Raw genomic sequence first — 23,636 nt, forward strand, 5'->3', positions numbered from 1 at the left:
AAAATCACATACAAAGGAATTAAACAATTAAAAACAATGTTTTAAAATATATACATTGGAGTTAGGAATGCCTCTCTCTCTAAGCCAACGGTTCTCAACCTGTGGGTCGCGACCCCTTTGGGAGTCGAACGACCATTTCACAGGGGTCGCCTAAGACCATCGGAAAACACATATATAATTACATGTTGTTTTTGTGATTAATCACTATGCTTTAATTATGTTCAATTTGTAACAATGAAATTGGGGGTCACCACAACATGAGGAACTGTATTGAAGGGTCGCGGCATTAGGAAGGTTGAGAACCACTGCAAGCAAAACCCAGTAGCCATAAAGGAAAAGATTATTTTTTAAAAAGATACTGCATATAGAAGAAATCAAAAGACAAATGGTAAACTGAGAAAAAATGTTTGTAAGATACAAAACAGACAAATATACAGAGTTATAGTGAATCCATAAAAAGATAACAAGACCCAAAATTATGAAAGGACTCCACAAGAAATAAAACAAGCTCAAACATAATTGTAAACATAATTATAAATGAAACACCATTTTATTCCCGTCATGTAAATAAACTTAAAACTGTGTCATCATAGCCATACTGATTGGACTACAGGCAGAGGGGAGCGCTCATTCGCTAATGCTGGGCCTCTAAATCGGGCAACTCCTCCTGGGGGCAACGGGGAAACATTTTCCAGACTTAAAATGCAGTCACCTCTGGTACACCTGCAACATGGATGGGCGTAGGAAACCTTATAGCAAGTGAAATAAGTCAGGCCCAAAGTGACAACTATTGAATGATTCCACTTAGTATATGAGAGACGGAAAGATTCGAGGTTGCCAGGGGCCGGGGGAGAGGGGAGCACCCTCTTGTGTCTCTCTCTTCCCTGTCTTCCTTCCCCTCCTCCTCATCTGCGCGTCTGGATCACCTCCCAAATAAACTCCCTGCACTTGGATTCTTTCTCTGCTTTTGGAGCCCCCTGAACTAAAATAGTGGGAAATGCTCTTTCACTCCTCAAATAATTTTAGTTTTAAATAATGAGGAAAAAAGTATATTTTACACATCCAGATACACAGGATACATGAAGTTTGTTCAGGGTAACTACATTATGTCTTATACTAAGGACAGAATAATTTTTTTAAAATATATATTTTATTGATTTTTTTACAGAGAAGAAGGGAGAGGGACAGAGAGTTAGAAAAATCGATGAGAGAGAAACATCAATCAGCTGCCTCCTGCACACCCCTCACTGGGGATGTGCCCGCAACCAAGGCACATGCCCTTGACTGGAATCGAACCTGGGACCCTTCAGTCCGCAGGCTGACTCTCTATCCACTGAGCCAAACTGGTTAGGGCACAGAATAATTTTTATAATAACATTATTTGTGCCCTCCTCCTGTAAAGATGAGTATCAATATAGAGATTAGCTATGTGATAACAAATATTTTGTTCTTGTCTTTGGCTACTTTATTGCTTCTTAGGATTAAGCCAGAGTTTAACCCAGGAAACTCCTGGGGGGACAAACCAATTTGGAATTTGTCACTGGGGCCCCGAGGCTGTACCAGAGGTGACTGCATTTTAAGTTTGGTGATACCAGACTTAAAATGCAGTCACCTCTGGTACACCTGCAACATGGATGGGCGTAGGAAACCTTATAGCAAGTGAAATAAGAGGTGACTGCATTTTAAGTCTCAAAGCCTCTCCCGTGGTACCTGGCACTGTCACCTGGAGCGTAGGAAGACCTGCAGGTGTAGATGGCTATGTGGTGGGGCCTGGGGTTCCGCGGCTGGGCCTGGGGGTGCCGGGCTGCGTGTCCTCGCTCCGTGGGAGGAGGCGGAGGAGCAGGAAGCCAGGCCGAGTGCAACACAGACCCAGCCTGTGAGGGCAGTGGCCACTTGCATCCTGCCCTTCCCTGCGTCACAAGAAACACCAGCTTCAATCCAGATGCTATTTACCAAAATGACATGATGTCTTTGTGAATGTGACTGACCTGAGTCCCTCGCTGCCTTTAAGCCCAAGATCCCTGGAAGGCTGCCTCCCAGATTACAAGCACTCAAGGTCAAGATCAAAGACACACCACGCTATTGGGAGTGTTTCATTTCTAAACACTTAAAAAAAAATCACCTTTCTTCCTTTAATTTTCTCAAAGGTCCAGACCACTTCTTTTTAAAAAGATTTAATATTTAAGTTGAAGAAATAAGACAAGAAAATAATTATGCTCTATTGCGAACTCCTTACAGACTGTCTGCTATCCACGGTCAGGGTGAGCTATAGTTGTTTAACACATTATTGCTGAAGCGAGACACCCAGTATTCCAATACGGTCAGGCAGCACGGCATATGGTAGCTTGGATTAACATCTTATCTCTATAATTGCAAATCACAGTTAAATGCTACAAAATTCTGCCAACTCTCAATTACTTAGAGGTCACTGCTGCGTTCCCAACACGTTGACAGCTCCTGTTCTCCCTCCTGTTGACTGTTTTTAGTTATTTCACTACTTTTTCAAAGAGGAGATGAGCAGAAAAAGTTATAACCAAAGGGAGCCACTCTACACCTTGTTAAATATAGTGGCAAAAAGAACTGGCTTGGGAATGGAATAAAATGATTGGATGAAATAACATTGACAGAGTAATTTTCATTTGTGTTTGCCACCTTGAATGACCATCAACAAAAAAGAATTCAAAGTTGACTGTGTAAAAGAAGTTCACAGGTGAAAATAAAGTGAGAGCAAATAAAACAGATAAAAAGCTCTCTGAATAAATATTCAGGACTGTCAGACATTCTTTTTTAAATAGCTATTTGTTTTATAGTCATATGCACAGATATTTTAAAAGTTATAATATTTTTATCTAAGGAGCAATGCAAAGCAACAATAGCCCTCCTCTCTAGTGAGTTGGTTTTAAAAGGTAAAAATAAAATGTACTCCGGAGTAAAAATTTGGTGAAACTAGTTATAAAAGCAATAGATTAAAGAGACCATCCATACAACTAATAATCAAGTGTCATCTAATCTTATCTTATCTTCCCATGCCATCACCACCACCTTCTACACTGACCAGACAAGGGAGACAGGAGCATGATTTATAGATCAAATCTCTTAGACTTAAGAGTCCTTCAGACAATACCTTTCTCTGCTAGGTTTGCTTTCCATGATGCAAAAATCTCTACACCACAAGGCACCATCCTACAGCTTTCCAGAACATTCTATATAATAAAAGGCTAATATGCAAATTGATCAAACAGCAGAATGACTGGTCACTATGACTCGCACTGACCACCTGGGGGCAGACGCTCAATGCAGGAGCTGCCACCTGGTGGTCAGTGCACTCCCACAGGGAGAGCACTGCTCAGCCAGAAGCCTGAGCTGGGCTCATAGTTGGTGAGTGCAGCGAAGGTGGCAGGAGCCTCTCCTGCCTCTGCGGCAGCGCTAAGGATGTCTGACTGATGGCTTATGCAGGGAGCAAGCCTAAGCCGTCAGTCAGACATCCCCCAAGGGCTCCCAGACTGCGAGAGGATGCAGGCCAGGCTGATGGGCCCCCTCCCCCACCCTGCCAAATGCACGAATTTCATGCACTGGGCCTCTAGCTAAGAGATAATGAACAATGAATCTTAAAGCATATTCTCAGTGGAGGGGACCTAGGGCCCTGACATTTTCAGAAGGGTCACATAGAAAATGCCCCTGTGCCCTTGTTCAGTGCAAAAGGTGGTCTCTTCTCTCCAAAGGCAGATCAAACACTGATGCCTACAGAGGCAGGGGGTGAGTGCCACGCCCCACAGAACCCCGCCGCAGCCACAATCCTACCCCTTCCCTCCTAAGATCTTGCGATTTCTGTTTTCTCCCAGCACCTGGTCTACCTGAACCCGAGACAGCGATAACTTACCTAAGAGCACACGGTCCTTCAGGTTTGATGGAATTGCAAAGACACGTCCTTTACACAAGTCTTTTCTTCTCCATTCAGTTTCTCCTCGAATGGGCAGGAAAACAGCTGTTACCCTAATCCTGGCATCCATAGGAACTGTCCCTCCGTGTCCAAATCTGGCCTTAATCGCATTGGTTTTCTCTAAGACCACATACACGCAGTTTCCACATCAACATCATCCAAGCCCATGTGAAGAACTAGACCGAACTGGAACAGGTTGTGCCCACGACTGGCACTGGCAGCAGGAGCCCAATGCCTTTACCTTGGTCTCCCTGCCGAGGGGAGAATGAATGAATCAGCCAACCTCTGCATTCTCTGCTTTGGAGTCAAGGTGGGCTGAAGACGTTACCCCTGGTGAGGTGGGGTTGATGCCATGGCCAGAGAGCCAAGCTTCACAAAAACATTTCACAGCACACTCCCTCCCCTCCATTGCACTGAGTTGCTGGAGTTCACAAATTTGGATACACATAAGAATCACCGTAGACTCTCGATCATAACACAGAGCCTGCATAGCAGTGGCTCTCAAAGTAGGGTCCCCAGAGCACATCATCAGGACCACCTGGGACCTTGTTAGAAGTACAAATTCCTGGACCCCACTCCGGACCTACTGAATCAGGGGTAGGGTCCAGCAATCTGTGGTTTAACAAGCCTTCTAGGTTATTCCAGTACAAGCAAGAGTTGAGAAACACTAGTATAGATTCCCCAGGCTTCTTTCTAGTCCCGTGAAATAAAATCTGCAGGAGAAAGTATTTTAAATCTGCATTTTTATTACACACCCCAGGAGATTCTTTTGACCAGGCAAGTTAGGAAAACACAGAGTTGAAGAATCAGAAGAAAGTCAGTCAGTAAACCCACGGAGACTGGAGGCCCTGTCCCATCTGGGATTTACTGGTAACGATGCTGAGCGTCTCCAAGGATGTTTGATGGATTGCAATGAGAGTTAGCAAAATGAGGATCTGAACACCAAATTTGTGCCAGGCATTTATTTGGACAAAAAACAAAGATGAATTAGACACTATCCAGACCCATCAATACGCACAAGAAAATGGAGGAGACTCAAAAGGCTACATGGTGTATGATTCTATGTTTATAACATTCTGAGAAAGGCAAAGTGATAGGAGCAGAAACAGGTCAGGGGTTGCCAGGGGCAGGACTGTGGGGAGGAGTGATTGTTTGGGGGATGATGACACTATTCTGAAAGGCCTGTGGTGCTCACATAACTGCATGCACTTGTTAAAATTCATAGACTGCACCCCAAACCCTCACATAAATAAAAACTGTGTATAAATAAAAAAGTAGAACAAAAAAAAATGGTGACAGATAGACACAAATAACTATTAGGGAAAACGGATTTTTCAAAGGTGTTAGTTGAGATGAACTCTATGAGAGCCCCACAAAGTTTCACATAGGTTACATCTGAACTCCATCTTAAATAGCGAGTGAGTTTTTCTTGTCAATGAAGAAAGAAGAACATTCTAGGAAAAGAGGGATGTGTTGAGTACATTGTAGTCCGTGCCCTGACTGCAACCCCTGTAGAGTCTCACGGGTTCGAAGTGTGGTCCCCGGGCCAGCAGCATCCCCATCGCCCGGAGCTCATGAGGAGGGCAGACCCTCAGGCCCCACTGAGTATCCACTGAGCTGGTTTCGGCATTTTAACAGCCAGCCCTTCTCCCCTATGGTTCTTATGCATATTAAGGCCCGGGCACACTTCTCCAGAGCTCATCTGCCCTCATCTCAGCCCTGGGAAGAGTCCCCACACATCATGCCACAACCTCCCCCTCTCACCAGGATTGATTGGTTACAGGTGGCAGTTTTCCCAAGACCTCAATCCACTGTTAGGACAGCAACCAATCAGGCTGCCTTGGGAATCTGGACTTTTCACAAAACACATTTGAGATAAAAGATTAAGGAAAGCTAGAAGGGACTAGGTGACAGCAAGTCGAACAGAATTTCACTTCCGAGAGCTTTCCCAACATTCCCCTTCTCCTTGACTGGGTTTAGTGTGAGGGTTAGAAACATCAATGATGAACAAGAATCATTGATCAGCTGCCTCCTGCACGCCCCACATGGGAGATTGAGCCTGCAACCTGGGCATGTGCCCCAGCTGGGAATCAAACCACAAGTGTTCATACATCAACGCTCAACCAGGGCCACACCAGCTGAGCCTCATTATCTTTATGGACCATTGGGAGAAAAATGGGCTAGGCCACAGTGCATAGATATTTGGTCAAATATTCTAGGTGTTTCTGTAAGATATTTTTAGATGAGATTAACATATAAATTGCCAGAATTTGAGTAAAGCAGATTGCCCTCCATAATGTGGGTGGGCTAAATCCAATCAGTCGAAGGCCTTAATAGAAAAAGAAGGGGAGATTCTGCCAGCAGACTGCCTTTGGACTTGAACTGCATCCCTTCCCCAGGCCTCCAACCTACCAGCCACCACTGTATTTTGGACTTGTGTGAGCCAATTCCTTAAATAAATCTCTCTTCCTCTCTCCATACACAGACACACACACCCTATTGGTTCTGTTTCTTTTGTGAACCTTAATACCTATACTGGGGTAGTTATTACCATTGTTCACAAATATTTCTGGTTTTCTCTCCTGGGTCCATGAAAGGATTACACGTTCCTAAAAACCTAAAAGTAAACCATGGTCATGTAACTTGCTTTGGCTAATAAAATGGAGTGAGTGACCGGTACCACTTCTAAGCAAAAGCATTGAAGAGCCAGGACATGATTTTAAGAAAGTATATTTTGGTTAATCCTCACCCTAAGGTATTTTTTTCCATTGGATTTTTAGAGAAAGTGGAAGGGAGAGAGGGAGGGGAGGAGGAAGAGAGATAGATTAGTTGCCTCCCCAAAAGTGCCCTGACAGGGGCTGGGGGCCAGGGATGGAACCTGCAATTCCCATACATGCCCTTGACCGGGAATTGAACCTATGACCCTTTGGTGTGTGGGCTGACACTCTAACCACCGAGAAACACTGGCCAAGGCCAGGGCATGATTCTTTATTCTCTCCCCTCTGGCGCCAAGCTTTGAGTCATGCTGATATAGTAGAAGCTTAAGGTCCTGCCTCCCTCAGCCTGGGACCCAGGGTAGAGCACTAAAGAGAATCGTTTGCCATTTCAAAAAAACTGTGATTTGGGGTTGTTTATGACACACCGCTCAACATGCTGATTACAATTTTTTATTTTTTCATTGTTGCAATTTCAGTAGGACTATTTGATATGGACAATGAATAGTGATTTGGAATACTATGTGCATCCACATGATGGCATGAGTTTTTCTAAAATGATTGTATGTAAACTTTTCACTAACTGGCTCCCCTTTAGTCCACACTATTGTTACAATATTTTGCCAAACCCACCAGCATCAATTCCATTATAAAACTTGGAATAAATGGAGCCCATATGGATATGAACATTTTGTAAACAAGACCTAGAGAACTAGTCTAACCAACTGTCAAATGTTTTATACTTTTATGGAGATCCTAGAATGTGTCCACCTTCTAGCTGCTACAAGTCCCAAATTACTACTAAGAAAAGAAAATCTTTCAATAAGGCAGATGAAACAAAACAGAAAATCTGGCTTTTGCTAGATGGAAAAATAAGTATCAAGATGGAGGTTGAACCACATGGGCCTGTGGGGAAATGAGATAAGCAGATGGAGACAATCATTTTCAAAATTATCTAGTCCTGAGGTTATCTGGAACCTCAAGACATGAACATATGGTTGAGATTATCAGATCCATCTAAAGTGTTCTGATTTTAAAATGAATTCTCAAAATTTTGGCCCAATTAGAAAAAAAGAATGGATAGCACCACTTTTTTCCACAAATACCCAAATCTACAAACTCAGTATGGAGGGAATGAACCAGGTAGCATTTACTTCAATGCCCCACTAGGCCTCGCACAGTACCCTGCCTACAGTTGTCATTCAATAAGTGCTAAATTGACTTCTGTTACCACTTTCTCAAACCCGCTATCCCCCAGACAAGGGAAGCAGACGAACAGAGGAGCAGGGCAGACATCAGTTAGTGTCACCTCCACTGTCCTGTCCCCTTTCTTGCCTGTCCACATCTGCAGTCTTGGCCCCACTTTGGCAAACTGAACTCCCAACTGGTGAGTCAAAGCTGGTCAGTTAACAATGTAGACACTCAGCGCTGCACGGCTATGTACGGTACAGGCAGCAGCTACTGGAATGAAAGTAGTTGCTGGACATTCAGACCCCAGAGAGGCCAGGACTAACCCTGCAACTCGTCGAGTGGAGTCCAGCTCCACAATGATCGGGTCAGTCTTAGTAAAGGTGCTCAGAGCCATGCTGGCGAGTACAGGACCTTCAGAAACAAGGTCACCGGAGACAAAACTTTGTCTTCCTTTTGGCAATAACAATGTCTTTTTGTGAAGAGAATGGTTATGCAGTTTGGCTGTAAGGCATAGTCCAGGCCACAGAATGGGCTGGGATTTACCTCAATAGAGGAGCTAGCCAATCCTCGAGGATCATGTGCTCTGAGGACAAAGGTGTCCCCCACACTCAGGGAACAGACCGGCCCTTCGGCCTGGAATGCTGTACCGAGGTCGCTGGTGTCAGGGCAATTCTCAGGCAGTTTCCCCCCAGAGGTCGCTCCTCTTCTTACAGGCTATTATAGTGTCCCGGGCGATAAACCATACACAGCAAGTCAATGCTGCCGAGACTTCAGACCTTGAGGAAATCCCTTAGTCACTTGTGACTATTTGTCACATAATTAAGCACACTCCACATTGCCCTGAATAAAAAAGCTTGAGCTGTAAGCCATCTCTCAGTCACATTCCCTTGCTGGATGCTGAGATGAGAACAGGAAAATCATACCACATGTCTGCCATCTGTATTTGTACTTGTCAACAGCTCTGTTTTGGGATAAACAGTTTTGAAGTCAGAATCAATTCGACTTGTTGGAAGATTAGCCAAGGAACAGCTCAGAAGACCAAAACAGAACATGAAGTCAAATAGTCTAAAAAATTAAGCACAATTTCTGTTTCTCACTCAACATTCCGTTTTGTCGCAGAACAAAGAAAAAGAGCATAGCAGCCAGGGTTTGGGGGCAGAGAATATATGTTTACTCAAGTGAAAAATTATTCAACTTAGAACAAATGCCTTTGCTGTGATGCAACTGGAAAGCATTCACTGACCTCTAGGAGACTACAGTTAAGAAAAAAGTAATTTCAGCAGTTACACTTTTCTCACGGTTCTACTATGTGAAGGCATACACAGGGGACAGCTTGCGTTGGGTACAGTGCATAATACGGCCTGTTATTACCATAAAAACGGTAGCATTTCCCAAAGTCGATCTTGATTAGAAGTAGTTCCATGGTTGAAAACACTACCCACTGTAGAGCTATTAAAATAGAGAGATGGCAAGGGGGAAATAAAGACATACACCGAAAAGGAGGCCAGGGAGGAAGGTAGCACAAATAGGATGTACAGATTGCTGGGAGATAACAACGGAATTGCTTTCAGAAGCAGCTGGTGTAAGTGAATGAAGGGCCCGGTAACCTGGCAGCCCCGCAGATCCTAGGAAACAAATGGGAACATGCATGCTCCACTTGAAGGGACATCCATTTTCTCCCTAAAAGAAGTCGTTTGTAAAAGAGCAAATTGGTGATTTGTACTTACAGACTGGTTCCTTTTCAAGCCCCTGTCAAGCAGTGTTAAATTATTGAAGCACAGCGTAGTGTATTTTTGGCGTACACACAGTTAAACCTTGCAAATGTTTCTAGTCACCTTTCTCAAGTTATTAAAAAATAATTGTCTCCACTTACTCTATGATCTTTAAAACGAAACAAGACAAAGTGCCACACATCTCTCCCCAGAACCAGCACCGCCCCTTTCCCCTACTTCCTGATCCGGCCCCCCAATCCTTCAAGCAAGCAATTGTTTAGACTGGGGAGGGTGGGAGGAGGGAGGCCAATATAACATTCACACAATTGTCTGGTGTTCATTCAACCACAGGGTTGTCCCGAGACAGCATAAACTGTTCAGAGAATAAAGCGGGGTTGTGGACATCTCATTAATAACTTGTGAACCCCCCTCAGAGGGGTCACGTACCGCAGAGGGGCCGCCTTGTGCCAGCACTGTGCACGCTGGTGCCTGGCTCCTGGACAGCGGCCACTGCACACAGCTGCCACTTGAGGAAGGCTTCCGGGCGCCCTCCCTGATCAGGAGTGAGGAGATCCTCCCCAATCAGCTGAGCCACTGAAACCTGACTATGTCTACAAACCCTAAGCTGTGCTTTAATCTAAATGACCACCAGACAGATGAGCAGGACCAGCCCCGCCCCTGATGTGTTCACAAAATGAGTGACATTGATGCCAATGCTCCGGAAAGGGAGCAAGAGATCCAACAGGTTGAACAGCACACAAGGAGGTATGAGATGACTGTGGGCAGACTTGGCTTAAATGGAACGTTTTCACCCAATCAGCATACTGGGAACCTTTCAAATTTCTCCCCCAAATCAAGTCGGATTCCCACTCCCTTCTGCGGAAGAGCCACTCCTAGGTCCCTGATGCTATTTTCTATCAGGTGACTATATCAGAGGCTGAGCTTCTGACCTCATGGACCCTCAGACTGAAAATGGATGGCTTTGTAGAATATTTTCACTCAAGTATTTTGTGTGGGAAATAGAAGGGGAAGGAATAAAGGGGACATCTCTAAGATGTTTGAATTATCATCCTGTGCATCATTTTAGTCAGTTGAGTAAGTAAAACAATCAAACCAAATGAATTAAAAGTCATGTAGGGAGAAACAAAGATCTATCTTTTTCTTTTTTTTATTCTTTTTGCATCCCGCAGACACAGAGGTAAAAAAAAAAATGACTGAAACTTAAATATGAAAGAATTCTTTACAATTAAATCCACAACTTTATACATTTACCTTACTCACATGTCAGTGAAAAACCACCAATTATTAGTTTCTACTTGATAACTGAAAAATCACCAATTATTATGAAATATGACAAATTATATAAAAGAACCAAAAAGATCTCATAAAAAAATATATCCAGGTCTGAAGAGTGCTGTACGCTTGATGCCTTCACATTCTTCTCTTCTGTGTGCTTATGTATAACACTGAAAAAACAAAACAAAACATACAGACATTGAAGAACTGTCCTTAAGCATCATAACAGTAAGTTTTTTTTAAAAAAAAATATATATTTTTTTGATTTTTTACAGAAAGGAAGAGAGGGATAGAGAGTTAGAAACATAGATGAGAGAGAAACATCGATCAGCTGCCTCCTGCACATTCCCCACTGGGGATGTGCCCGCAACCAAGGTACATTCCCTTGAGCGGAATGGAACCTGGGACCCTTCAGTCCGCAGGCTGACACTCTATCCAGAGCCAAAATGGTTAGGGCATAACAATAAGTTTTAAAAGCAACAGATTTTGGCCTGACACCTCTGCAAATCGAAAGGAAATTTCCATACTACACAATAAACTCTAGAACTACTGTAGACTAATTTTATGAATCTAGACTTGGTTTGATGTTATACAGGACTGTGTTCTAGTCTTAGCTTACTTACTTTTGTGACCAGGAGGATAAAACAAAATGAATGTGAAAGTTACCAGAATACAAAATGTTTTATGATTATAGGCACATTAATTATGCTTGAAGTAAAGTAAATCAATAAATTTTATGAGGCTAGATTCAGATTACGAATAAAGAACATATTTTCACCCATTTCCCCAACAGAAACTCTAAATTTGCTGTCTAATTTTATAATTGCGACAGGATAAACAAGAGCTGAGGAGTTTGTTATTTTTTTTTTAAAAAAAGTCCTTTTTCTGAGTTCCCTGGTGTTGCCAAAGTGCTGCTTTGCTAGGCTTCCTGTGACCACCCACACTGAACTCTTCAGGAGAGGTGGTCCATAAGAATAAGACAGGATATAAGACAAAATGCTATGCCTGGGTCGCCAGAGGTGTACCTCCCTCACATCCCCACCTACTCAGATTCTGACAGATTTGTTCACAGGGAAATTTAGAGATATCTTGATCAAAGATCATCCTATATAACAAAAGCATAATATGCTAAGTGTCCAGTCGTCCATTCAACCAATCAAAGCATAATATGCTAATGATATGCTAAGGCCACCCAACCGCTCACGATGACGTGCACTGACCACCAGGGGGCAGATGCTCCAACGGGTAGGTTAGCTTGCTGCTGGGGTCCGGCCGAGCGAGACTGTCTGGACATGCCCTGGAGCCCTCCCTGCGGTTCCTCCCCAGCTGGCCAACCTCCCGCATCCCTCCTTGACCCCGATTGTACACTGGTGGGGTTCCTCCACCTGGCCTGGGCCCTCTTGCAATCTGGGACCCCTTGGGGATGTGGAGAGCCGGTTTCGGCCCGATCCTGCTCAACACGGGAGCTGCCCCCTGGTGGTCAGTGTGCTCCCACAGGGGGAGTGCCGCTCAGCAAGAAATGGGGCTCACAGCTGGCGAGTGCAGTGGTGGTGGCAGAAGCCTCTCCCGCCTCTGCAGCAGCCCTAAGGATGTCTGACTGATGGCTTAGGCCCGCTCCCGATCAGTGAGACATCCCCCAAGGGCAACTGGACTGTGAGAAGGCGAAGACTGGGCTGAGGGACACCAGCCCTCCCCCAAGTGCACAAATTTCATGCACTGGGCCTCTAGTAGCACAAATTAATCAAGTAAGCCAAGATCCTCTTTAAGAGTCTAGGATGTGTGTGTGTGTGTGTTTGTGAAGGGGGGAGGGGGGCGTTAATTGGGGAAAAAGGAGACATATGTAAAACTTTAGATGATAAAAAAAAAAGTCTAGGATGTGAATGTGGGAGTCTAAATATAACTACCACTGATTATTAATTATTACATCATGGAAAAGATATATGAAGAGAAGCATCAAAATGACAGTAAAAACATCCTGGGAAATTGGACATGGTCTACATGTTGTATATGCATGTGACAGGATCCACCCTATCACTTACAGAACCTGCAACTGATCGCTATCAGTTGTCTTGAAATGTTGAAAAATCCTAACATTTCTTAGTAAATGTAAGAGATCAAATAAGAACAGTATGAAAAATGAGAAGAGAAACTCTACATGTTAGAACTAAAAAGCATATTATATATGAAGATATGGGAAAATATGGCATCGTATGACCAGGAGATAGAATACCCACACTAAGTCAGGGCGCTGAGTTCACAGCAAAGGGGCTGAGGGAGTTACCCAGAACTAAAGAAAGCACACCAATAAAAAGTCCAAACTCAGGCTCCCAGAGCTCCATTTGGGGAATGGGAACAAAAAGTGGGGAGGGGTCAAGGGATAAGTGCCATCGTTTTGAAGTCTTCTCCTTCCCCCTAAAAATTCACATGTTACTTTAGTGATAATGTGTTTTTAAATGAGGTACTTAAAAGTAAACATAATAATCACAGCCATATATTAGCTGTTAAAAAGCTGAGTAATTTTTAGAACCATATTTCCTGTTTTGTCATTTTTGTCAAATTAAAAAATACAATCTCCACAGAGAGCATTTAAATGATTCACAAAGGACAAATAGGACAAGCTAACTGCCAAATGATGCAAACCAAAGATAGCAGGGAAACACTGGCCATTCTTACAGCCCCAGATTCCAGTGTGAGAGGCAGTGTTGGGGGAACAGAATAAACTGTATTCAACAGAAAGAGTTCGGGTCAGTATACCAATGCCCCTCAGTAAGGGCAGGGGAGATTTTTTAGTCCCCAAATCCATGAAGCTACTAAAAATAAACTGGTCACACTGAAGATTTGAAATATAAGAATTTAAAAGTAAACAAAGTAAAACTAAAACTGAACTTTTAAGTTATCTAGAAAACCTGTTGGTGATCCCAACTATAAACACAAAGGCTTAGTTCAGATGTTGTACAACTACACTACAGAGCGAAGGAATATTACCGTTGTTTCCTCGGATAAATGCATCCCCATACTTATTCTTCAGCTGTCCATTTACATATTCTTCCGTCTGCTCCAAGGCTATATTCATGTAGCCATCTAGACAAGCCAGGACCCCTGCAGACAAATTGAGTCAAAGAGAAGATATACAAAGCAAGGAAGAGTTGAAAATTACAGGGTATACCTTAGAGCTGATCATTTTTCCATTCATTAGCTCTTACATGCTTAATATAAAAATTCACACTGTAAACAACACTGAATAGATGGACACATAGAAAAATGCCTTTATTTAATGTCCATCTGAATAAAGCTAAGAAGCATACAGCATGAAAGTAGGAAAAACAATGAACTGTCACTTTTTTCACGGTATGTGTGATAACAGTAACTTTTAAAGCCTTCACAAAAGTAACATAATAAGAATATGCCAAATAAAACACCATTCTTTGAAAACTAAAAAAAGGAGTGGGCAATTATGCAGGAGCAAATGACCATTAGCCAAGACTCCTCCCTTCCAGGGGCATTTCTTACTTTAGCCACTAAGTGAAATACGGGTCTGGCAGATTTATTTCATTCTTTCACAACAACTACTGCAGCAAATGAATGTACTCCAAGGTTAAGAGGAAGTCTCCACAATCTGTTAAAATAATAGAAGAGGAGACAGCAGGTGCTCCTGAAGGAACAACTTAAAGCTGTGACTCACAGTGAAGAGCAGCTTGAGAATACAAGGCAACATATTGCATTATAACACATCCCTTTCTGTTTGTTACAGTTATAATATTTCAAATCCAGACTAATACAGAAAAATGGCCACAAACATTCTAGGGAACTTTCAAGGAAACTGGGTGAATAGTTTTCAAAACTGAGTCTCTAACTTAAAGAGGTATTTTCTAGAAAAATAATTTAAGTGAAAGCAAATACTACAGATTAGATTCAATTAACCAAGTCGACAACTTCATTTAGTCTCAATTTCGTTAGTATGCTCCTCACTCCCTGCCTCTGGCCCCATTCTCCTCTAAACAAAAGCTTCTTTTCAAAGTTGTACATGTAACGAGAGCACAAAACATTCACCTAACAGAATTCTGCTAAAAACTGGAAGCTTTCAGAGAATCACAATGGATTCTGAACATTAACAATTACCTCCTATCAAAAAGTTTATGATACAACTCTACAGTTTATTTCCTGCTGTATTAATTTTACAATTAAACCACAATTGTAAAAGAGCAAGAAACTTCTGAGACCTGGTCTGCAAATCTGTTTGAAAATGCATCAAGAGCATTTCAAAATTAAATGTTCACTTCTAATAAAAACAGCTATTCTCAAAGGAAAGGTTGTTGTTGTTTTTTTTAAAAAAGAAAAAGGTGCCAGGTTATAATTGTAACACCTTCCTTTCTCTAAGGGATAAACTACTATAAATAAAGAAAATAAAGTTTTCTTTAAGCTTAAAGAGAAACTGCTACAAAGAGCTGGTTTTTAGTAGTATTTAACCACAAAATGAGAGCTCTGGGTAGTAATACTCCCAGCAGTGTACACCACTTTGCTTTAATAGTATAGAAGCCATGAGCCAGACATTCAGAAAGAGAAAAGTTATGACTACCACCCATGTGAAAGGTTATTTAGCCTCACTAGTAAACAGAGAAATATAAATAAAATGATATATTACCTGTTGCTAATTAGAATGAAAAAGTTGAAAACAAAGCTAATACAAGGGTTGGTGAGAGCCTAAAGAAGAATGAACCCTCTGCTCCAATGCTCTTCGACTCAGAAAACTTACCCTAGGGAATTGATTCTAAAGAAATAGTTGGACAAATGCTCAAGATATGTCAAAGGAGCAAATATGTTTATAATAACAAAACTGGTAAACCCTTAAATGCGCATTCATAGGGAATTGGTTAAAAATTAACACAAAATTATGGTACATCCACACAAGGTAACCCCATGCAGTCATTAAACACTTTATATTGTCAGATAACTGAACATATTTTTTAATATTAAAAGAAAAATCAGGGTGCATGTATAGCTGATCCCATTGATGTAAAACTATGCTTATATGGAGACAGATCCAGTTGGTAAGGCTGATTGTCTCTGGGTAGTAGAATTTTGGGAGAATTGGCTTTCTTCTGGAGTATACTTTTCTCTAGTATTTGCTTTGAAATTTATAACAAAACAAAAAATCCCACATATATTACATTTATAAATAGGTAAATTTTCCCTAAAGAGCAGAGACAAAAAGGTCCAGCTGGTTGATCTCCTCAATGAAGTGGGTACTGAGAAGATACTGAACACAGTGTTCACCCTAATCACCTGCTGAACATACTCAAATCTCTAGGAGTCTATTACATACTCTTTTAGGTTCATCAAAAGTTCATAGATGAGAAGCAGTACAGAGAGATTTTATCGTATCTCACTATTTAGTATAATCCACTGGTTTCACTAAAAAATCGTATTAAATTGGAGATGTTATTAGTATCAAGAAACCAAAGCAGTACATAAACAGCAAGGCATTTGTGCCATGCATGAGTCTGAGTCCTAGTTCCTCTCTTACCAGGTGGGGATAATCAACAGAGATCTCAAAGGACTTATATGAAGATAAAATGAAAATTAAAGTGTTGAGCACTCACTGGACCCACAGTAAGCTCTCAATAAAATTAAGTTTGCATGTGTGAAAAAAGAAAAAAGCTCAAGAGATTACTATCATTATTCAGAAGAGAGATGAAAAATTATTCAAAAAGGAGACCAAGGAAAGGCCATAACACACTGCTAACCAATTAGTTTTCTGTACCTGTAAACTAGCCCAGGTAATTTAACATATCTTAATTTTGGAAGACTAGAAATTTAGTAAAGTAAAAAAAAATGGAATTTGATACCCATGCAATTAATTTTAGTAGTGTCGCAGCCTTAAAAAGAGCATTCTCTAAAAGAACAGAAAGGTGTTTTTGGATAACCCGCACATTATGCGAGTGGGAAGTTTATGCTGTAAAATGACACTGTCTAAATAGCTGCTGCCAACCTTCAATACTTCTGCAAAACAAACGCTATTGTGCCAAGGGTTCTTCAGTATCCAGCCAGCTATTCACGCCAGAGGCGACTGGGAATCCTTGGCTGCTACCAGAGTACCAGGGAACTGAGGCACACAGGCTCTCCAGGCAGAGACAGGAGCCAGGAGCCAGGAGCCAGGAGCCACAAACCACACCGGAAGGCAGAAGCACACACTCTGGTGTCAGTTGTGTCTCTAAAGGGGATCAATCCCGGGGAAGAAAAGAGGTGGGCATAAAAACTGTTGACAACCAATGATTTTTGAGATTCACTGGGTATGTTTAAAAGGTTGCTAAAAATCAGTTAGTCATATTTACTTATTTAATTACACCAGTGAGGATGAAGCAGAAAAATATTACCTCGATAATCCACTCCAGAATTTAGTTTTACCACCACTGGTCGTCCAATGATTTGCGTTAAGAAGTCGCTAGGAGTTTGCTTCCGTAGACTCATTGTAACAATCCTGATCAGAAATCTGAAAAGGGGCAATAAAGGCAAGGACAAAAGTTAATTACTGAACCAAAAAAAAAAAGCCTGAAGGCCTTAACATATTTATAGGACACCAAGTATCAATGGAACACATGTGAAGACTCCACATTATTCTACCACCACACAACAGCTAACAAGTCTCAGGAACTACTAGGAGCCAGAAACTAAGTGAGGCGTTTTCCATACATTATCTCATCAGTCCTCACATCGACCCTCTGACATAGCCTCATCGTAGAAGGGCCCTGTTCTCAACCACTTGTACTACTGCCTCACACACAAATCAGTATACCCATTCACTGAATGCTTGTGTTATTTATGCAGAGCACTCTGCTAAGATCCTTATACACACTACCAAATTTAATCTTTACAAGAACCCTGGGAAGGTCTTAATATCCCCATTTTGGTAATGAAAATAAAGGCACACAGAAAGATGAAATAATTTGCTCCCAAATGTGATGAAGCCAACATTCAAGCTCAAATCAGTCATATTTTAAAGTCTATTCAAAGGTTCTCATAATTTAAGTTAAATAATTTTCTTTTCCAAGAGAAGTCAACATCCCAAGTTAAATAACAGAAAATACAAGTTTCAAAAACTACTCTTGAATTTGGGACCTCCTCATCCACTGCATCTCCCCAAGGCCTGAAAAAATCTTAATGCGATCAACTGATTATTTTGCTCAGCAAATTTTAATTTAACTTTTCCACTGAACTGTCAGTGTATTTTTTTTGCTACACAGTCTCAACAGGTAACTAAAATCACAACTACTATTCTGGACAACCACTATTCATTCAGGACTCGGACCACACAACAATGTTACGCAGTTTTGAACACAAGGAAAATAAAAAACAAAGTAAATACTGTAACAGATTATATACCTTTAATGGGTTCAGTAAAAACAAATCTTCCCATTCATTTATAAACTGCCTTATTTATGTGCTGAACATGTGCCGGTTTGTGGATGAATAGATCTAGAGACTATTAACCCTGAGGGCCTGATATTGACTCAACTCATGAGTCTTAAGTTCATTTCCTATCAGATGCTAAATCCCATTATGCCAGTTTCTTCATATATAAGATCGAGATCAAACTAGCTATTTTGTGTTAAAAAACTAGTAAGATGCATCATGAAGTGAAAATCTAGTTCACAGGGATAGTATTAACTGCCTTGTTCAGTTAACAACAGAAAAAAGAATACGAACCTAGACTATTAGTTGTTTAACTGATGGTGTCCCGGTTTTTTGTTCATTTGTGAGTTTTTTGCATTTTTTCTCTTTGTTGAATTTATTGAGGTGACACTGGTTAACAAAATTATACTGGTTTCAGGTGTACAATTCTACAATGCATCACCTGTACTGTATTGTGTGTTCACCATCCCAAGTCCATCACCATTTATCCCCCCATACCCTCTCACACCTCCTCCTTCCCCCCGCCAAGCACCACACTGTTGTCTGTGTCCATGCGTTTTTTTCTTTTTCACTCTATCCCCCCACCCCCACACCCAACCCCACCCCCTCGATAACTGTTAGCCTGCTCTATGAGACTGTCTCTGTTTTGCTTGTTAGTTCATTTTGTTCATCCCAGACTATTAGTTGTTTAACTGATAGTGTTATTATTTTTAAAATCTTATTAATATTATCTCCCCTCACCTTTAAAAAAAGCTCGGCTATAGCCCTAGCCCGTTTGGCTCAGTTATTATAAGGTCAAGCTGTGGACTGAAGGGTCCCGGGTTCAATTCTGGTCAAGGGCACATATCTCAGTCGGAGCCGTGTGGGAGGGAACCTATTACTGTGTTTCTCTTACACAGAGTTTCTCTCTCCCTGTTTCTCCCCCTCCCTTCCATTCCTTCTAAAACATCAATGGAAAAAATATCCTTGGGTGAGGATTTACAAAAGCTAAAATGAATAAATAAAAATACAGCTATATTCTTCTAAGCTTATCAAAGATCATACCTCTGCCATTACTAGTAAGCCTCATCTTTACTCCAATTAACACCGATTTCTGTCTGAAGGCATTCAACACTTCAAACTTTCACCAGCACCTTAGTGGCAGGCACATAGGCTGGATATGGATGTAACACCGACAAGATATGGCCTTGTACTCTTAGAATTTATACTCCACACACATACACCCTCGTAAAAAAAGAATTTTTTAAAGTTGTATGTAGTTGGATAGAATTCTGCAGAGAACAGCACACAGAAAGATCAGAGAAGGACTTCTGGAGGTGACACCTGGGCGGAGTGTGAAGGAAAAGAGTCCATCAGCTGGAAGGACAGAAAGCTTGGCGAAGGCACTGGACAGTGTGAGGAGAAAATCGACACAGGCAAGGAGGGCCAGCTGCAGCCTCCGAAGGCAGCAGGGCCACATTCCTGGGGAGCATGACTAAGAGCTTGGCCTTGAGCCTCTAGGGCCATTTCCCAAACATGAGCCTTTGGATCACCTGGAGATTCCGCTTCAGTAGAACCAGGGTAGGAACCAGGGATCTGTTTGCACAAGCCTAGGAGACTCCTATGAACCGGTGGGTATGGGAAATACTGTCAGTGGCTGGGGACACGGGATGGTTGAAGCAGAGACCTGCATGAGTACCACTGTCCACTTCAGATGGAGTGGAGATGTGCTCTGGCATCAAGTTTCACATCTGGTTTCACATTTGCTGTAACCTGTCACCAATTACTGTCTTATATTCTTTTTTGTTTTTCTTTTTTTTAATACAAGTCTTTTCTCCCTCAACAGACTGTAAGCCGCACGAAAGGAGAGACAAATACCAAGCTTTTCATTTATTCTCCAGAGCATCTATATTCTGGCAGATTTCTTGAAAAATATTTTAACAGTTATTTGGAAAGAGGATGTTGCTTCAAACACATTTTATCCATCACTTCAGAGACCATATTTTTTACATTTGTCTTCATTAGGCTTCCTCGGTACTCACTTTTACTTAATGACTTGCCCATAAATCCATTTTGTATGAGTAAATTGGTCTCAACATCACAATTTTTCCCATCACTTGGCTCACTTGAAAACTTTGTTTTCATCTTTGAAATTGGATAAGGCATAAGGAATAGTTCTGACCATTTCCGAAGCAAGAGAACCGCCTCCTGAACCATCTATATTATAAAAAGCCAGTGGCCGTAACGCAGTAACGACTAAACGACTGGTCACTAGGAGGTGCATTGATGGGTCTCCAGGTGCGGCGGGTCTGGGTCCTGCCCCGCCAGCACAGCGGGTCTGGGTCTCCCGCGATTTCACACACTGAGCCTCTAGTAGACACGTAAGAGGAAAAAGGCCTCCTTTCTGCAGGGTCACCTTGATAAAACTCCTCCCTTCAAAATTAACGCCACAATCACCCTCTATGCCTCCTTTGCCTCCAACCCCGGTTTTGTTCTAACTAAATTACCTATTTTCACACATGGCTATTCAAAGGCAGAAGCTTCTGAGAGGTCTAAGATGAGAACATCTGCAAATTGCCCTGCAGAGATTTCCTTTAGTAAAAAAAATGGGGGGAAAGAACCAAATTTTACTCATCCAGGTATGTGCCAGGCATTACAGTCCTGAGCAATTCACAAGGTCACCAGGTGAGGTGGCAAGCAGAACCAAGGCTTGATCCCAAAGTCCAAGCCCTTGTAAAGGCACAACTGCCCTTTGGACTATGTCACATTTGATGTAACCGGTTAAACAGGTTCTCCTGTTAAACAGGCGAGGGGCACAGACAGTGAGAGGGAGCCTAAATTATTGCAAATCAGCCCATAAAGGACTATAATGACCAGAAAGAAATATCTCTAATGTGATTTTGAGTCATGTCACTGACCAAAAAACACGTAAATTCTTGTTTCTTGGCCATGTTCACCTGGAAATTTTTGCCTACTCTTAGAATATTTACAGCTTAGGGTGAAAAAAAATTTGAAAAGCAAAATATTGCTATGAAACATAACATTACAACCCAAGTAAATGTACTTTAGCAGAATCTATCAGTCTGAGAGGACATCCGACACCGAGAACGGCTCTCCTTTCCAGCGGACCAGTCTCCCACAGCAGGCTCCAAGCTTCTGGGGGATCTCTGGTACCTAAACACACTGCCCAAGCCTGTGGAAGGGGCATTTAAGGGCAGTGCTAAGACAAGTCCCCGTCCCTCCCCTCGCCAACTATGGGTATAGTGACTAATACAGTATCATTCATGCACCTGAGCAGCTATAACATAGTAACATCTCTATTACTAACCACCACATAAAATATAGAGAAAGGAAAAATGTTTCTTTGTTGTCCAAGAAGCACCTGCATCTGAATCAACAGAGATGCTTGCTAAAATGCAGATTCCTGAAGCCTCCCCAAAGTCAGGTATGTGCCAGGCATTAGAATTCACATAAAGTTCCCCAAATAATCCCTGTGAGCAAATGGTTCTTGACCAGGAGAGATTTTGCCCCCAACCTCAGGGACATTTGGAAATGTCTGGAGGCATTTTGGATTGTCCTGTAAATATTCTAAGAGTAGAGGCCAAGGATATAGCTTACCTGTCTACAAAGGATAAGAAAGCCCTCCATAACAAAAAATTAACTGACCCAAAATGTCAATTGCGGGTGAGAAACTGCTGTAAGTCCTAAATCAAAAAGAGCATTGTTCTCTGGTCTCGACATCAAGTTTTGTAAAAAAAACCACCTTCAAGGTGGAACAAATGAGATCAAACAGCTAAGTTCTAACGGGATGACAGAGTATAAATTGTAACTTATTAAATACTTTATCCCAACAGTTAGAGAATCTGAAAACAACTACTGTCAACAAATCTTGAAGGGGTTGTCATTCTAAATAAGGATTTCTAGTCCATGAAAATGGACCCTTTCCCATTTTTCAGTGTCACAAATCCCTCCAAGGATCGAAATCTCTGTTACTTGGTACAATTGTAAAAGGAAAGATTAATCCAGGGGATGTAAACATCTCTTCAAATTCTAGTATCGAGTGTGCCACAGTTCAGTGAGACCACCGAGGCAGCATCAAGAGTACTCACTTGGGAGGCAGGACACCCGAGTTCTAATGCCAGCTCTGCTACTTAATTAGCCGTGCGCCTCGGGTAACTCATCATTTCACCTCTCAAGGCCTCAGGCTCCTCATCTGCAAAATAAGGCAGTTATGCTAGAAGATCACTTAAGTGACCAGTCAGCCAGCCTGCACAGTAACTCGAACAATACACACACACACACACTAACATACCCTCTCAAGATTCCTTCGCAAAACTTAAGGAAGTGGACTTGCCAGACACCACCATTTAACAAACAAACAAAAAACAAACAACAAAAATTCCAAAGACAGGCTCACCTTTGCTGGTTGATGTATTAGAAGTGTATTATCAGCTATCATAATTTTGGCGCAACAGGCACAGTCCTACATGAATGATGTAAACTACTAAACTATTTTGTTAAACAATTTGGCAATGTGTGTGAAGACCTAAAAAGACCTTAGTAGGAGGCAGCACCTATTCCAATAATTTCACTTCTCAAAATCTAGTCCAAGTAAAGAATCTAAAATACAGGTGTTTTTTTGTGGGTTTTTTTTTTTTAAGTTTATCAGAGTATTGCTAAAATGAAGCAAGAACTCACAAATATCCTAAATGCCCCAGAGTTGGGATAGTTGAGTAATTTTTGGGACATATATAATGATGGGTTAGGGAGCCAATCAAAAGGATATACAAAATTAGGGATGTTATTTAGAAGAACTTTTTTTAATTGATGAGAGAGACAGGGCAGGAAGAATTTTTAAATAAAACTGGAAAACTAAATATACTGTGAAGTGACCAAATAGGTAATCTTACCTCAAGGAGAAATGACCACAAGCAAGAGTGAAATACGGAAAGAAATTGTAAGTGGAGGGTTCAGAGGATGGTTTTCTCACTGAGCTCTTCAGTACTTTCTTTTTTTCTACAATAGCCTGTACCTCTAAGGGGACCACACTGAACCACGAGCACCTTACCTGCACCCCCCGGTGCTGGAAGCCAGAGCCTGAACCCCGGCCAGGGACGCGCGCCCCTGCACACAAAAGCCCTGGGCCAGAGCTGACCACCGGACAACGGCAGGTGGGCGTCCCTAGCCTGGGAAGGTGGGCCAGCCCGCTCTTAATTCCTGGGGGTCCCGTGCAAGCACCCCGATGGCTACAGGCCCGGCGGACAATGTCCTGCAGCCCTAACACCCCGGCGCAGCGCGGCCGCGCCCGGAGTCCGCCTTCCCACCGAATCCCCAGGCTGAAGTCGGGGTTCCCCGCGGAACTTCGACAACCTGGGGTGCACTCGGAAGCCAGAT

The 23,636-nt window shown here is 42.1% G+C and overlaps 1 protein-coding gene across 3 annotated transcripts in view; it reads right to left on the reverse strand.

Moving 5' to 3' along the window:
- Window positions 1-10,719: 10,719 nt before the first annotated feature.
- Window positions 10,720-23,636, reverse strand: part of LSM6 (LSM6 homolog, U6 small nuclear RNA and mRNA degradation associated) — a 13,154-nt gene continuing 237 nt past the window's right edge. Inside the window, exons 1-5 of one of the 3 annotated variants that reach the window (XM_014538503.1) lie at window positions 23,311-23,611; window positions 22,352-22,455; window positions 17,228-17,343; window positions 13,839-13,952; window positions 10,720-11,023 (exon numbers count right to left, since the gene is read on the reverse strand). In XM_014538503.1, coding sequence (XP_014393989.1) covers window positions 10,989-11,023; window positions 13,839-13,952; window positions 17,228-17,321 — 243 coding nt within the window. In that variant the 5' untranslated portion in view covers window positions 17,322-17,343; window positions 22,352-22,455; window positions 23,311-23,611 and the 3' untranslated portion in view covers window positions 10,720-10,988. Of the gene's footprint in view, window positions 11,024-13,838; window positions 13,953-17,227; window positions 17,344-22,351; window positions 22,456-23,310; window positions 23,612-23,636 lie in introns of those variants that run through there. The other 2 variants (XM_005864861.2, XM_005864862.2) reach the window with 2 other exon arrangements.

Source organism: Myotis brandtii, unplaced genomic scaffold, assembly GCF_000412655.1.
Source record: "Myotis brandtii unplaced genomic scaffold, ASM41265v1 scaffold192, whole genome shotgun sequence".
NCBI lineage: Eukaryota > Metazoa > Chordata > Mammalia > Chiroptera > Vespertilionidae > Myotis > Myotis brandtii.